Genomic DNA, 16528 nt, shown 5'->3' on the forward strand with positions numbered 1-16528 from the left:
GGGAGTTCGTGCACTGCTCCATCATAGGAGACTTTGACCTCTGCACTTCCAATTACAGGGATCAGTTCTTTGGTGCAAGTTCTTAGCTTGGTGTGAATGGGGCTGAGCTTGGGCCTGTGTGTCTTGTTGCACCACAATCTGTCGAAGGCCTTTTTGCTCATTATGGACTGACTCGCACCCGTGTCCAGTTCCATGGATACTGGAATTCCCTTCAGTTCAACTTTTAACATGATCGGTGGACATTTCGTGGTGAAGGTGTGTACCCCGTACACTTCTGCCTCCTCGGTTCGAGTCTCTAGTTCAGCCTGATCCACCATGGATCGATCTTCCTCTGCAACGTGATGGTTTGCAGGGTTTGCAGCTCGCCTGCACATTCGCTGGAGGTGTCCCATTGTTCTGCAGCCGTTGCCTGCATAGTGCTTGAAGCGACATTGATGGGCCCCATGATCGCCTCCACAATGCCAACAAGGTGTTAACTGCCTCGCTTTAACGATTGATGGCAGACTCTGGATTATCTGAGGTCATGCAGCAGCCAGCGTGTACTTTCTGCCGTGTGCACTCCTGCTCAAAAACGACGTTACTTTGTGTACAGTATTGGCCGAAACCTCTTTATGCTGCGAAATTTGTTTTGTGTTATCACTGGTGGGCTATCGTTATGGCTTTGCTCAGATTCGATGTTTCAACAGTCAATAGTTTGCGAAGGATTACCTTATGGCCAATGCCAAGCAGAAAAAAGTCTTTCAGCATTTGTTCAAGGGATCCATCAAATTCGCAATGTCCTGCAAGGCGCCTTGGTTCGGCGAAGTAGCTCGCCACTTCCTGGCCCTCCCACCGTTGACACGTGTAGAACCAATACCTTGCCATCAAAATGCTTTCCTTCGGATTTAGGTGCTCCCGGACCAGCGTACACAATTCTTCATAGGATTTGGTTGTTAGTTTTACCGGAGCTAGAAGATTCTTCATGAGGCCACGGGTTGTTGCCCCTCAGATGGTAAGGAGGATCGCCCTTCGTTTGGCAGCGTTCCCGTCTCCTTCCAGCTCGTTGGCCACAAAGTATTGGTCAAGTCCCTCCACGAAGGCCTCCCAATAGTTCCCTTCTGAGAACTTCTCCAGGATACCAACTGTTCTTTGCATTTTCACATGGTTGTTCGTTATCTCGTCGCCAATTGTTACGCTCATAATAAAGGATGAAACTGAGTACTGTAAGCAATGAGTAAGTGTGACCGTAGCTCTTTGAATTAGACTCCAGAGTCCAGGTACCTCGTGGGTGACCTGCTTATATACAGTGCTCCCAAGGATGCTGGGATCCCTTGGGACTCCAACAGGTAGGCCCTCTGGTGATGGTGTGATACAGGTTGCCAAGGGTTAAATACATAACACCCACCATCACAGAGTCAGTCTTCAGTCAATTCGATTCACTCCTTGTGATACCAAGAAACGGCTGAGCGCAGTGGATACAGCAAAGACTATGGGCCCCGACAACATCTCGGCTGTTGTGCTCCAGAACGAGCCGCGTCCCTAGGCAAGCTGTTCCAGTACAGCTACAACATTGGCATCTATCCGACAATGTGGAAAACTGCCCAGGTATGTCCTGTCCACAAAAAGCAGGACAAATCCAATCCAGCCAATTACCGCTCCCTCAGTCTACTCTCAATCATCAGCAAAGTGATAGAAGGTGTTGTCAACAGTGCTATCAAGCGGCACTTGCTCACCAATAACTTGTTCACCGAAGCTCAGTTTGGGTTCTGCCAGGTCCACTCGGCCCCAGACCTCATTACAGCCTTGGTCCAAACATGGACAAAAGAGCTGAATTCCAGAGTGAGGTGAGAGTGACTGCCCTTGACATCAAGGCAGCAATTGACTGAGTGTGGCATCAAGGAGTCATGGGCCAATCATCACAACCCCAGGACATCGCTGCAGGAGTTCCTCAGGGCAGTGTCCTCGGCCCAACCATCTTCAGCTGCTTCATCAATGACCTTCCCTCCATCATAAGGTCAGAAGTGGGGATGTTCGCTGATGACTGCACAGTGTTCAGTTCCATTCACAACTCCTCAGATAATGGAGCAGTCCATGCCCACATGCAGCATGACCTGGACAACATTCAGGCTTGGGCTGATAAGTGGCAAGTAACATTCGCGCCACTCAAGTGCCAGGCAATGACTATCCCCAACAAGAGAGAGTCTAACCACCACCTCGTGACATTCAACAACATTACCATCGCCGAATCCCCCACCATCACCATCCTGGGGGTCACCATTGACCAGAAACTTAACTGGACCAGCCACATAAATACTGTGGCAACAAGAGCGGATCAGAGGCTGGGTATTCGGTGGCGAGTGTCTCACCTCCTGATTCCCCAAAGACTTTCCACCATCTACAAGGCACAAGTCAGGAGTGTGATGGAATACTCTCCACTTGCCTGGATGAGTGCAGCTCGAACAACACTCAGGAAGCTCGACACCATCCAGGACAAAGCAGCCCACTTGATTGGCACTCCATCCACTGCCTTCAACATTCACTCCCTCCACCACTGGCGCACCGTGGCTGCAGTGTGTACCATCTACAAGATGCACTGCAGCAACTTGCCAAGGCTTCTTTGGCAGCACCTCCCAAACCTGCGACCTCTACCACCTAGAAGGACAAGGGTAGCAGGCGCATGGGAACACCATCACCTGCAAGTTCCCCACAAAGTCACACACCATCTTGACTTGGAACTATATCGGCCGTTCCTTCATCGTCGCTAAGTCAAAATCCTGGAACTCCCTCCCCAACAGCATTGTGGGAGCACCTTCACCACATGGACTACAGCGGTTCAAGAAGGCAGCTCACCACCAGCTTCTCAAGGGGCAATTAGGGATGGGCAGAAAATGCCGGCCTTGCAAGCGACGCCCACATACCAGGCACGAATTAAAAAAGAACAGCAATGCTATAGTCCAGTATATGAACTGTATAACAGCTCAGAAACTAGCTTTCCCTGCATGAGCTACAGTAAAATTTTGGAAAAAATCTGAGTAGTTGAGTGGTAGTTCGTAGGAGTAAGCTTTTGGCTTAGTGGGGGCATTATTGCCTGTGAGTTTGAACCTTGCTCCAGACTGTCCCGGTGAGTGAACACTGGAGCTCCGGCTCTGAATTCTGGGTTGACATCAAGCATGGGTGTGGGTAGCGCTCCTCGTCATGGGTTATATAGAAACATAGAAAATAGGAGCAGGAGTAGGCCATTCGGCCCTTCGAGCCTGCACCATCATTCAATAAGATCATGGCTGATCATTCACCTCAGTACCCCTTTCCTGCTTTCTCTCCATACCCCTTGATCCCTTTAGCCGTAAGGGCCATATCTAACTCCCTCTTGAATATATCCAATGAACTGGCATCAACAACTCTCTGCAGTAGGGAATTCCACAGGTTAACAACTCTCAGTGTGAAGAAGTTTCTCCTCATCTCAGTCCGAAATGGCTTACCCTTTATCCTTAGACAATGTCCACTGGTTCTGGACTTCCCCAACATTGGGAACATTCTTCCTGCATCTAACCTGTCCAATCCCGTCAGAATTTTATATGTTTCTATGAGATCCCCTCTCATTCATCTAAACTCCAGTGAATACAGGCCCAGTTGATCCAGTCTCTCCTCATATGTCAGTCCTGCCATCCCGGGAATCAGTCTGGTGAACCTTTGCTGCACTCCCTCAGTAGCAAGAATGTACTTCCTCAGATTAGGAGACCAAAACTGAACACAATATTCCAGGTGAGGCCTCACTAAGGCCCTGTACAACTGCAGTAAGACCTCCCTGCTCATATACTCAAATCCCCTAGCTATAAAGGCCAACATACCATTTGCCTTCTTCACCACCTGCTGTACCTGCATGCCAACTTTCAATGACGAATGTACCATGACATCCAGGTCTCGTTGCACCTCCCCTTTTCCTAATCTGCCGCCATTCAGATAATATTCTGCCTTCCTGTTTTTGCCACCAAAGTGGATAACCTCACATTTATCCACATTATACTGCATCTACAACGCGTTTGCCCACTCACCTAACCTGTCCATGTCACCCTTTTAGTGTCTTCCTCACAGTACACACCCAGTTTAGTGTCATCTGCAAACTTGGAGATATTACACTCAATTCCCTTATCCAAATCATTAATGTATATTGTAAATAGCTGGGGTCCCAGCACTGAGCCCTGCAGTACCCCACTAGTCACTGCCTGCCATTCTGCAAAGGACCCATTTATCCCGACTCTCTGCTTCCTGTCTGCCAACCAATTCTCTATCCACATCAGTACATTACCCTCAATACCATGTGCTTTGATTTTGCACACCAATCTCTTGTGTGGGATCTTGTCAAAAGCCTTTTGACAGTCCAAATACACCACATCCACTGGTTCTCCCTTGTCCACTCTACTAGTTACATCCTCAAAAAATTCTCGAAGATTTGTCAAGCAGGATTTCCCTTTCATAAATCCATGCTAACTTGGACCGATCCCGTCACTGCTTTCCAAATATGTTGCTATTTCATCTTTAATAATTGATTCCAACATTTTCCCCGCGACTGATGTCAGGTTAACCGGTCTAAAATTACCCGCCTTCTTTCTCCCTCCCTTCTTAAAAAGTGGTGTTACATTAGCTACCCTCCAGTCCATAGGAACCGATTTAGAGTCGATAGACTGTTGGAAAATGATCACCAATGCATCCACTATTTCTAGGGCTACTTCCTTAAGTACTCTGGGATGCAGACTATCAGGCCCCGGGGATTTATCAGCCTTCAATCCCATCAATTTCCCTAACACAATTTCCCGCCTAATAAGGATTACCTTCAGTTCCTCCTTCTCACTCGACCCTCGGTCCCTTAGTATTTCCGGAAGGTTATTTGTGTCTTCCTTTGTGAAGACAGAACCAAAGTATTTGTTTAACTGGTCCACCATTTCTTTGTTCCCCATTATAAATTCACCTGAATCTGACTGCAAGGGACCTACGTTTGTCTTCACTAATCTTTTTCTCTTCACATATCTATCGAAGCTTTTGCAGTCAGTTTTTATGTTCCCAGCAAGCTTCCTCACATACTCTATTTTTCCCCTCCTAATTAAACCCTTGTCCTCCTCTGCTGTACTATAAATTTCTCCCAGTCCTCAGGTTTGCTGCTTTTTCTGGCCAATTTATATGCCTCTTCCTTGGATTTAACATTATCCTTAATTTCCTTTGTTAGCCATGGTTGAGCCACCTTCCCCGTTTTATTTTTACTCCAGACAGGGATGTACAATTGTTGAAGTTCATCCATGAGATCTTTAAATGTTTGCCATTGCCTATCCACCGTCAACCCTTTAAGTATCGCTCGCCAGTTTATTCTAGCCAATTCACGTCTCATACCATCGAAGTTACCTTTCCTTAAGTTCAGGACCCTAGTCTCTGAATTAACTGTGTCACTCTCCATCTTAATAAAGAATTCTCCCAGGGGCCTCGCACAATATGATTACTCATTCGTCCTTTCTCATTACATATCACCCAGTCTAGGATGGCCAGCCCTCTAGTTGGCTCCTCGACATATTGGTCGAGAAAACTATCCCTAATACAATCCAGGAAATCCTCCTCCACCGCATTGCTACCAGTTTGGTTAGCCCAGTCAATATGTAGATTAAAGTCGCCCATGATAACTGCTGTACCTTTATTGTACGAATCCATAATTTCTTGTTTGATGCTGTCCCCAATCTCACTACTACTGTTTGGTGGTCTGTAAACAACTCCGACTAGCATTTTCTGCCCTTTGGTATTCTGTAGCTCCACCTATACCATTTCCACATCATCCAAGCTAATGTCCTTCCTGACTATTGCATTAATTTCCTCTTTAACCAGCAACGCCACCCCACCTCCTTTTCCTTTCTGTCTATTCTTCATAAATGTTGAATACTCCTGGATGTTGAGTTCCCAGCCTTGGTCACCCTGGAGCCATGTCTCCGTGATGCCAATTACATCTTATCCGTTGACTGCTATCTGCGCAGTTAATTCATCTACCTTATTGTGAATACTCCTCACATTGAGTCACAGAGCCTTCAAGCTTGACTTTTTAACACCCTTTGCCCCTTTAGAATTTTCCTGTAATGTGCCACTTTTTGCCTTGGGTTTCTCTGCCCTCCACTTTTACTATTCTCTTTTCTATCTTTTGCTTCTGCCTCCATTCTACTTCCCTCTGTCTCCCTGCATAGGTTCCCATCCCCCTGCCATATTAGTTTAACCCCTCCCCAAAAGCACTGGCAAACACTCCCCCTAGGACATTGGTTCCGGTCCTGCCCAGGTGCAGACCGTCCAGTTTGTACTGGTCCCACCTCCCCCAGAACCGGTTCCAATGTCCCAGGAATTTGAATCCCTCCCTTCTGCACCACTCCTCAAGCCACGTATTCATCAGAGCTATCCTGCAATTCCTACTCTGACTAGCACGTGGCACTGGTAGCAATCCTGAGATTACTACTTTTGAGGTTGTACTTTTTAATTTTGCTCCTAGCTCCCTAAATTCATCTTGTAGGACCTCATCCCATTTTTTACCTATATCGTTGGTACCACAACAACTGGCTGTTTACTCTCCCCCTTCAAAATGTCCTGCACCCACTCCGAGACATCCTTGACCCTTGCACCAGGGAGGCAACATACCATCCTGGAGTCTCGGTTGCGGCCGCAGAAACGTCCATCTATTCCCCTCACAATAGAATCCCTATCACTATAGCTCTCCCACTCTTTTCCCTCCCCTCCTGTGCAACAGAGCCACCCACGGTGCCATGAACTTGGCTGCTGCTGCTCTCCCCTGATGAGTCATCCCCCTCAACAGTACCCAAAGCAGTGTATCTGTTTTGCAGGGGGATGACCGCAGGGGACCCCTGCACTACCTTCCTTCCACTGCTCTTCCTGTTGGTCACCCATCCCCTATCTGGCTGTGTACCCTTTACCTGCGGTAAGAGCAACTCACTAAACGTGCTATTCTGCCATATGAGACTAACCAAACCATCGGCTGGTATAAGGATGGCCATGGAAGGAGCTTTCATATCACCACCTGTCAGACTGTTACTAAAGCTGCATCATCTCACAACTTTGCACGATTTCCCACGGGTGAAGATATGAAAATGACTTGCGATTCATAAGAACTATATTTCATTTTCTTCCTCCACCTCAGCCGTGAGTAAGGGAGGGTGAGCAGTGTATGTGAGGGTGAGCAGTGTATGTGAGGGTGAGCAGGGTATGTGAGGGTGTGTAGTGTACGTGAGGGTGTGTAGTGTACGTGAGGGTGTGTAGTGTACGTGAGGGTGTGTAGTGTACGTGAGGGTGTGTAGTGTACGTGAGGGTGTGTAGTGTACGTGAGGGTGTGTAGTGTACGTGAGGGTGTGTAGGGTACGGGAGGGTGTGTAGAGTATATGAGGGTGATCAGGGTATGTGAGGGTGTGTAGGATATGTGAGGGTGTGTAGGATTTGTGAGGGTGAGCAGGGTATGTGAGGACGTGTAGAGTATGTGAGGGTAAGCAGGGTATGTGAGGGTGTGTAGGGTATGTGAGGGTATGTGAGGGTGAGCAGGGTATGTGAGGGTGTGCAGGGTATGTGAGGGTGTGTAGGGTATGTGAGGGTGAGCAGGGTATGTGAGGGTGAGCAGGGTATGTGAGGGTGAGCAGGGTATGTGAGGGTATGTAGGGTATGTGAGGGTGAGCAGGGTATGTGAGGGTGAGCAGGGTATGTGAGGGTGAGCAGCGTATGTGAGGGTGAGCAGGGTATGTGAGGATGTGTAGAGTATGTGAGGGTGAGCAGGGTATGTGAGGGTGAGCAGGGTATGTGAGGGTATGTAGGGTATGTGAGGGTGTGTAGGATTTGTGAGGGTGAGCAGGGTATGTGAGGGTGAGCAGAGTATGTGAGGGTGAGCAGAGTATGTGAGGATGTGTAGAGTATGTGAGGGTGAGCAGGGTATGTGAGGGTGAGCAGGGTATGTGAGGGTGAGCAGGGTATGTGAGGACGATCGAGGTGTGTAGAGTGTGTGAGGGCGAATGGGGTATGTGAGGGCGATCGGGGTAATTGAGGGTGTGTAGTGTATGTGAGGGAGAGCAGGGTATGTGAGGGCGATCGGGGTATGTGAGGGCGACTGGGGTATGTGAGGACAATCGGGGTATATGAGGGCGATCGGGGTATGTGAGGGTGAGTAGCATATGTGAGGATGAGTGGAGTATGTGAGGGTGAGGGTGTGTAGCGTATGAAATATAGAAACATAAAAAATAGGTGCAGGAGTAGGCCATTCGGTCCTTCGAGCCTGCACCACCATTCAATAATTCATGGCTGATCATTCCGTCAGTACCCCTTTCCTGCTTTCTCTCCATACCCCTTGATCCCCTTAGCCGTAAGGGCCATATCTAACTCCCTCGAATATATCCAATGAACTGGCATCAACAACTCTCTGCAGCAGGGAATTCCACAGGTTAACACTCTCTGAGTGAAGAAGTTTCTCATCAACTCAGTCCTAAATGGCTTACCCCTTACCCTAAGACTGTGTCCCCTGGTTCTGGACTTCCCCAACATCGGGAACATTCTACCCACATCGAACCTGTTCCGTCCCGTCAGAATCTTATATGTTTCTATGAGATCCCCTCTCATCCTTCTAAACTCCAATGTATAAAGGCCCAATTGATCCAGTCTCTCCTCATATGTCAGTCCAGCCATCCCTAGAATCAGTCTGGTGAACCTTCGCTGCACTCCCTCAATAGCAAGAACGTCCTTCCTCAGATTAGGAGACTAAAACTGTACACAATATTACAGGTGGGGCCTCAGCAAGGCCCTGTACAACTGCAGTAAGACCTCCCTGCTCCTATACTCAAATCCCCTAGCTATGAAGGCCAACATACCATTTGCCTTCGTCACTGCCTGCTGTACCTGCATGCCAACCTTCAATGACTGATGAACCATGACACCCAGGTCTCGTTGCACCTCCCCTTTTCCTAATCTGCCACCATCCAGATAATATTATGCCTTCGTGTTTTTGCCCCCAAAATGGATAACCTCACATTTAACCACATTATACTGCATCTGCCATGCATTTGCCCAGTCACCTAACCTGTCCAAGTCACCCGGCAGCCTCTTAGCGTCCCCTTCACAGCTCACACCGCCACCCAGTTTAGTGTCGTCTGCAAACTTGGAGATATTACACTCATTTCCTTCATCTAAATCATTGATATATATTGTAAAGAGCTGGGGTCCCAGCACTGAGCCCTGCGGCACTCCACTAGACACTGCCTGCCATTCTGAAAAGGATCCGTTTATCCCGACTCTCTGCTTCCTGTCTGCCAACCAGTTCTCTATCCACATCAGTATATTACCCCCAATACCATATGCTTTGATTTTGCACACCAATCTCTTGTGTGGGACCTTGTCAAAAGCCTTTTGAAAGTACAAATACACCACATCCACTGGTTCTCCCTTGTCCACTCTACTAGTTACATCCTCAAGAAATTCCAGAAGATTTGTCAAGCATGATTTCCCCTTCATAAATCCATGGTGACTTGGACTGATCCTGTCACTGCTTTCCAAATGCGCTGCTATTTCATCCTTAATAATTGATTCCAACATTTTCCCCACTGCTGATGTCAGGCTAACCGGTCTATAATTACCCACTTTCTCTCTCCCTCCCTTTTTAAAAAGTGGTGTTACATTAGCTACCCTCCAGTCCATAGGAACTGATCCAAAGTCGATCGACTGTTGGAAAATGATCACCAATGCATCCACTATTTCTAGGGCCACTTCCTTAAGTACTCAGGGATGCAGACTATCAGGCCCTGGGGATTTATCTGCCTTCAATCCCATCAATTTCCCTAACAATTTCCTGACTAATAAGGATATCCTTCAGTTCCTCCTTTTCACTAGACCCTCGGTCCCCTAGTACTTCTGGAAGGTTATTTGTCTCTTCCTTCGTGAAGACAGAACCAAAGAATTTGTTCAATTGGTCTGCCATTTCTTTGTTCCCCATTATAAATTCACCTGAATCTGACTGCAAGGGACCTACGTTTGTCTTCACTAATCTTTTTCTCTTCACATAGTTATAGAAGCTTTTGCAGTCAGTTTTTATGTTCCCTGCATACTCTCGTACTCTATTTTCCCCCTCTTAATTAAAATCTTAGTCCTCCTCTGTTGAATTCTAAATTTCTCCCAGTCCTCAGGTTTGTTACTTTTTCTAGCCAATTTATATGCCTCTTCCTTGGATTTAACACCATCCCTCATTTCCCTTGTTAGCCACGGTTGAGCCAACTTCCCCGTTTTATTTTTACTCCAGATAGGGATGTACAATTGCTGAAGTTCATCCATGTGATCTTTAAATGTTTGCCATTGCCTATCCAACGTCAACCCTTTAAGTATCATTTGCCAGTCTATTCTAGCCAATTGACGTCTCATACCTCGAAGTTACCTTTCCCTAAGTTCAGGACCCTAGTCGCTGAATTAATTGTGTCACTCTCCAGCTTAATAAAGAATTCTACCATATTATGGTAACTCTTTCCCAAGGGGCCTCACACAAGATTGCTAATTAGTCCTTTTTCATTACACATCACCCAGTCTAGGATGGCCAGCTCCCTAGTTGGTTCCTCGACATATTTGTCGAGAAAACCATCCCTAATACACTCCAGGAAATCCTCCGCTACCGCATTGCTACAAGTTTGGTTAGCCCAATAAATGTGTAGTTGAAGTCACCCATGATAACTGCTGTACCTTTATTGCATGCATCCTTAATTTCTTGTTTGATGCCATCCCCAACCTTACTACTACTGTTTGGTGGTCTGTAAACAACTCTCACTAGCGTTTTCTACCCTTTGTTATTCCGTAGCTCCACCCATACAGATTCCACATCATCCAGGCTAATGTCCTTTCTTATTATTGCATTAATTTCCTCTTTAACCAGCAGTGCCACCCCGCCTCCTTTTCCTTTCTGTCTATCCTTCCTAAATGTTGAATACCCCTGGATGTTGAATTCCCAGCCTTGGTCACCCTGGAGCCACGTCTCCGTGATGCCAATTACATCATACCCGTTAACTGCTATCTGCGCAGTTAATTCGTCCACCTTATTCTGAACACTACTTGCATTGAGGCACAGAGCCTCCAGGCTTGTCTTTCTAACACACTTTGCCCCTTTAGAATTTTGCTGTAATGTGGCCCTTTTTGCTTTTTCCTTTAGGTTTCTCTGCCCTCCACTTTTACTTTTCTTCTTTCTATCTTTTGCTTCTGCCCCCATTCTATTTCCCTCTGTCTCCCTGCATAGGTTCCCATTCCTCTGCCATATTACTGTACCTCCTCCCCAACAGCACTAGCAAACACTCCCCCTAGGACATTGGTTCCGGTCCTGCCCAGGTGCAGACCGTCCGGTTTGTACTGGTCCAGCCTCTCCCAGAACTGGTTCCAATGTCCCAGGAATTTGAATGTGAGGGTGAGCAGGGGTATGTGAGGGCGAGCAGGGTATGTGAGGGCACCCATGATGGGGGCCTGCTGCATGTCCTCCAGGCTTAGGACCCTTATTGTGATCTGGAGCTCTTAAATGTGATGGTGGGATCCCATGTGTGTCAGACACCCATTGGGCTGATCAACAAGAAATGGATCTCACTCTCCTGATCTTCGAGTTGCTAAAGCATGAGGATTGGCCTGGTGTCCCCAGAACTGCGAGCAACACCTGGGAGAAAAATCATAGGAGCATAAAAACATGTTTTTTCATTTATGACCACTTCTGTTCATTGGTTATAAAAAATATTGGAGATGGGGGAAAAGGCTGTTTAACTGATAGTCAAGAATGATGCAATTGGGTAATGAAGTCTTTGCACTTTGCAATCGGTGTGGGAAAGCATTGCGCTGCAAAGGTGGAAGTGTTCAATCAATGGCGGGTGTGGGGGCAGGGCAGCTGGAGGTCAGAGGTCATCAGATGAAACCTCTAGGAATACATTCAGCCAAAGTTGGTGGCCCTGCCTGATCGGCACCACATTCATGCAAAAACACATATTGGAAACAGAACAGATCCATTGTTTTTTATCGATCATGTCACAGTTAGTATTGACACTGTGGCCTGCCCTGTATTGCACTATTGACACCATGTGATTTAAGGAAAGATGTTGCAGCAAGGAAGATCCGCTGGGAGGACAGACGCACCAACATCAGTGTTCCTCGACCAGGCCAACATCCCCAGCATTGAAGCACTGACCACACTTGAGCAGCTCCGTTGGCATTGTTCGCATGCCTGACACAAGACCCCAAAGCAAGTGCTGTACTTGGAACTCCTACACGGCAAGCGAGCCCCAGGTGGGCAGAGGAAACGTTACAAGGACACCCTCAAAGCCCTCCCTGATAAAATGCAACATCCCCACCGGCACCTGGGAATCCCTGGCCAAAGACCGCCCTAAGTGGAGAAAGTGCATCCGGGAGGGCGCTGAGCTCCTTGAGTCTCGTCGCCGAGAGCATGCAGAAATCAAGGGCAGGCAGCGGAAGGAGCGTGCAGCAAACCTGTCCCACCCATCCCTTCCCTCAACGACTGTCTGTCCCACCTGTGACAGGGACTGTGGTTCTCTTATTGGACTGTTCAGTCACCTAAGGACTCATTTTAAGAGTGGAAGCAAGTCTTCCTCGATTCCGAGGGACTGCCGATGATAAGGAAAGATCTTGCATTTATATAGCGCCTTTCACAACCTCAGGACTTCTCAAAGCGCTTCACAGCCAATGAAGTACTGTTGAAGTGTAGTTACTGGTGTACTGCAGGAAACGCACAACCGATTTGCACACAGCAAGCTCCCGCAAACAGCATTCAGATAAGTGACCAGATAATGTTCATCTCCAGCCCGAGCGCATGCGCAGTGAGGAGCGACTGCAGCCCGAGCGCATGCGCAGTGAGGAGCGACTGCAGCCCGAGCGCATGCGCAGTTGTGGCTGCGGGAGGGCGCCATTTTGCAACGGCCGAGCCCAGGTGTTTGAGGCCGAGCGGCTGCAATGGCGGATGAGAGCGAGGCCGCGCTGCCGGTGCACAACACCGCCGAGCTTAAGGTGCTGGACTTGAAGGCGGAGCTGAAAAAGGGGAATCTCAACAAGGGTGGAGACAAAACCGTCCCGATAGAGCGGCTGTGGCAGGGAGAGACCGCCAGGGGCAAACACCGGGTGGGGGAGGGGGAGGAGGCGGGGCCCGGACCGAGGGGGAGGAGGGGCCCGGAATTGGCGGGGGTGGGGGGAGAGGAGGAAAAGAGCCCGGAATTGGGGGGGGAGGAGAGAGGAAAGGAGCCCGGAATTGGGGGGGGGCTTGAACTGAGGTAGGGGCTCAGACTGGGGGAGGGGCGAGGTGCTGGAACTGCGGGAGGGACTCTGGGAGGGGGAAGGGCTCGGATTGTTGCCGGGAGAAGGGAGGGTCTCGGATTGTTGGAGCGAAGTGGCTGCAGTAGGAGAGGGGCAAAGACCCAAAGTGGCAAATTTGGTGGCATGGTGGGGAAAGGGGCTGTTGAAAGCTGTAGCCATCCTCCCTGGGGAGAATTTGGACTGGGAGGTGTTACCAGAATGGATCACTTGCTCCAGTGTTGCGAGTTAACCGGCTGCTGTATCCTCCAATAATCAGCACACAGCCATGGTGGCCCAATAACCCAGTGATAGTACCTGTATTGAGAGCAATCATCCTGTCACCTTGTTAGGCTTGCCACTTTTGCAAAGTTCAAACTTCCACTGAGATTGTTGTTAAAGAGTGTCTGTTTGAGCTGTCAGCCTTGCTGGCTTGGCCACACTGACATCACCGACTGGAAGCAGTGCTTGCTTTTTTCCTAAGTATTTTTAACGCATGTGGAAAAGTTAAATGGGAACCTATGCAGGGGGACAGAGGGAAGTAAAATGGGGGCAGAAGCAAAAGATAGAAAGAAGAAAAGTAAAAGTGGAGGGCAGAGAAACCCAAGGCAGATATCAAAAACGGGCACATTATAGCAAAATTCTAAAGGGACAAAGTGTGTTTTAAAAAAAGAGACAAGCCTGAAGGTTCTGTGCCTCAATACAAGGAGTATTCGTAATAAGAAGGACGAATTAACTGCGCAGGCAGCTATTAACGAATATGATATAATTGGGATTACGGAGACATGGCTCCAGGGTGACCAAAGCTGGGAATTCAATATTCAGGTAGCATAGACAGAAAGAAAACTGAGGTGGGGTAGCGTTGCTGGTTAAAGAGAAGAGTAATGCAATAGTAAGGAAGGACATTAGCCTGGATGATGTGGAATTGGTATGGGTGGAGCTACGGAATACCAAGGGGCAGAAAACGCTAGTGGGAGTTGTGTACAGACCACCAAACAGTAGTAGTGAGGTTGGGGACAGCATCAAACAGGAAATTAGGGATGCGTGCAATAAAGGTACAGCAGTTATCATGGATGACTTTAATTTACATATAGATTGGGCTAACCAAACTGGTAGCAATATGGTGGAGGAGGATTTCCTGGAGTGTATAAGGGTTGGTTTTCTAGGCCAACATGTCAAGGAACCAACTAGAGGGTTGGCCATTCTAGATTGGGTGATGTGTAATGAGAAAGGACTAATTAGCAATCTTGTTGTGCAAGGCCCCTTGGGGAGGAGTGACCATAACATGGTAGAATTCTTTATTAAGGTGGAGAGTGATCATTCACCTCAGTACCCCGTTCCTGCTTTCTCTCCATACCTCTTGATCCCCTTAACCGTAAGGGCCATATCTAACTCCCTCTTGAATATATCCAATGAACTGGCATCAACAACTCTCTGCGGTAGGGAATTCCACAGTTTAACAACTCGTTGAGTGAAGAAGTTCCTCCTCATCTCAGTCTTAAATGGCTTACCCCTTATCCTTAGACTGTGTCCCCTGGTTCTGGACTTCCCCAACATCGGGAACATTCTTCCTGCATCTAACTTGTCCAGTCCCGTCAGAATTTTATATGTTTCTATGAGATCCCCTCTCATCCTTCTAAACTCCAGTGAATACAGGCCCAGTCAATCCAGTCTCTCCTCATGTGTTAGTCCTGCCATCCCAGGAATCAGTCTGGTGAACCTTCGCTGCACTCCTTCAGTAGCAAGAACGTCCTTCCTCAGATTAGGAGACCAAAACTAAACACAATATTCCAGGTTGGGCCTCACCAAGGCCCTGTACAACTGCAGTAAGACCTCCCTGCTCCTATACTCAAATCCCCTTGCTATGAAGGCCAACATACCATTTGCCTTCTTCACCGCCTGCTGTACCTGCATGCCAACCTTCAATGACTGACGACCCATGACACCCAGGTCTCGCTGCACCTCCCCTTTTCCTAATCTGCCGCCATTCAGATAATATTCTGCCTTCGTGTTTTTGCCCCCAAAGTGATAATCTCACATTTATCCACATTATACTGCATCTGCCATGTATTTGCCCACTCGCCTAACCTGTCCAAATCACCTTGCAGCTTCTTAGCGTCCTCCTCACAGCTCACACCGCCACCCAGTTTCGTGTCATCTGCAATGTTCCCGATGTTGGGGAAGTCCAGAACTAGGGGTCACAGTCTAAGGATAAGGGGTAAGGACCGAGATGAGGAGAAACAGTTGTTAACCTGTGGAATTCTCTACCGCAGAGAGTTGTTGATGACAGTTCATTAGCTATATTCAAGAGGGAGTTAGAAATGGCCCTTACGGCTAAAGGGATCAAGGGGTATGGAGAGAAAGCAGGAAAGGGGTACTGAGGTGAATGATCAGCCATGATCATATTGAATGGTGGTGCAGGCTTGAAGGGCCTAATGGCCTACTTCTGCACCTATTTTCTATGTTTCTCAAAGATATAAAAAGCAATATTTACTTGAATCACGAACATTAAAAAATACGAAAATCCAAGTTGTGCTATGTTGTCATCCTGCTTGAAAATCTGAAGTTAATAACAACTTGTATTTATATAGTGCCTTTAATGTGGTAATATTGCGTAATTTACACGATCATGTAATGTCACAATTACTCCCGCTAAGCGTGAAACTGGTGTTATCAGAGGTGTATCAGGACTGGTGAGAATTTGGGCATTAACATAGATGCATTTAAGGGGAAGCTAGATAAACACATAAGGGAGAAAGGAATAGAGGAATTATGCTGATGGGGTTAGATGAAATAGGGTAGCAGGTGGCTCATGTGGAACATATACGCCAGCATAGACCAGTTGGGCCGAATGGCCTGTTTCTGTGCTGTGTAATCTATGTATTTCTATGAATGTTTAATACCCAATCCTGCCCTTTTTTGAAACCAGGTCTCCATTATTGCCATGACATCATATTCCCATGTGGCTATTTGCGCCTGCCTTTTTTACTATGTTTTGTGCGTTCACAATAATACACTGTAAACCTGTCTTCGACCATCCTGTGTTCTCTCTTAGTCTGATCCCACCTAATTAATACCTTACCATTTCTTAATTTAGTGCTATTCGTCTCTCTCAATCCTTGATGCACCTTTCTAATGCTACATCCTGGTGCCCATCCCCCTGCCAACTTAGCTTAAACCCTCCCCAACAACACCACCAAACCTCCCCGCGGGGATATTGGTCCCGGCTCTG

At 47.7% G+C, this 16528-nt stretch overlaps 1 protein-coding gene across 1 annotated transcript in view; it reads left to right on the plus strand.

Moving 5' to 3' along the window:
• Window positions 1-12913: 12913 nt before the first annotated feature.
• The window catches only part of LOC139228732 (uncharacterized), a 115944-nt gene continuing 112329 nt past the window's right edge, over window positions 12914-16528 (plus strand). The window contains exon 1 of the mRNA XM_070860035.1: window positions 12914-13017. Within this exon, the coding sequence (XP_070716136.1) occupies window positions 12964-13017 (54 nt within the window). The 5' untranslated portion in view covers window positions 12914-12963. The remainder of the gene's footprint in view (window positions 13018-16528) is intronic.

The sequence above is a fragment of the Pristiophorus japonicus genome, chromosome 18 (genome assembly GCF_044704955.1).
Source record: "Pristiophorus japonicus isolate sPriJap1 chromosome 18, sPriJap1.hap1, whole genome shotgun sequence".
Classification (NCBI taxonomy): Eukaryota; Metazoa; Chordata; class Chondrichthyes; family Pristiophoridae; genus Pristiophorus; species Pristiophorus japonicus.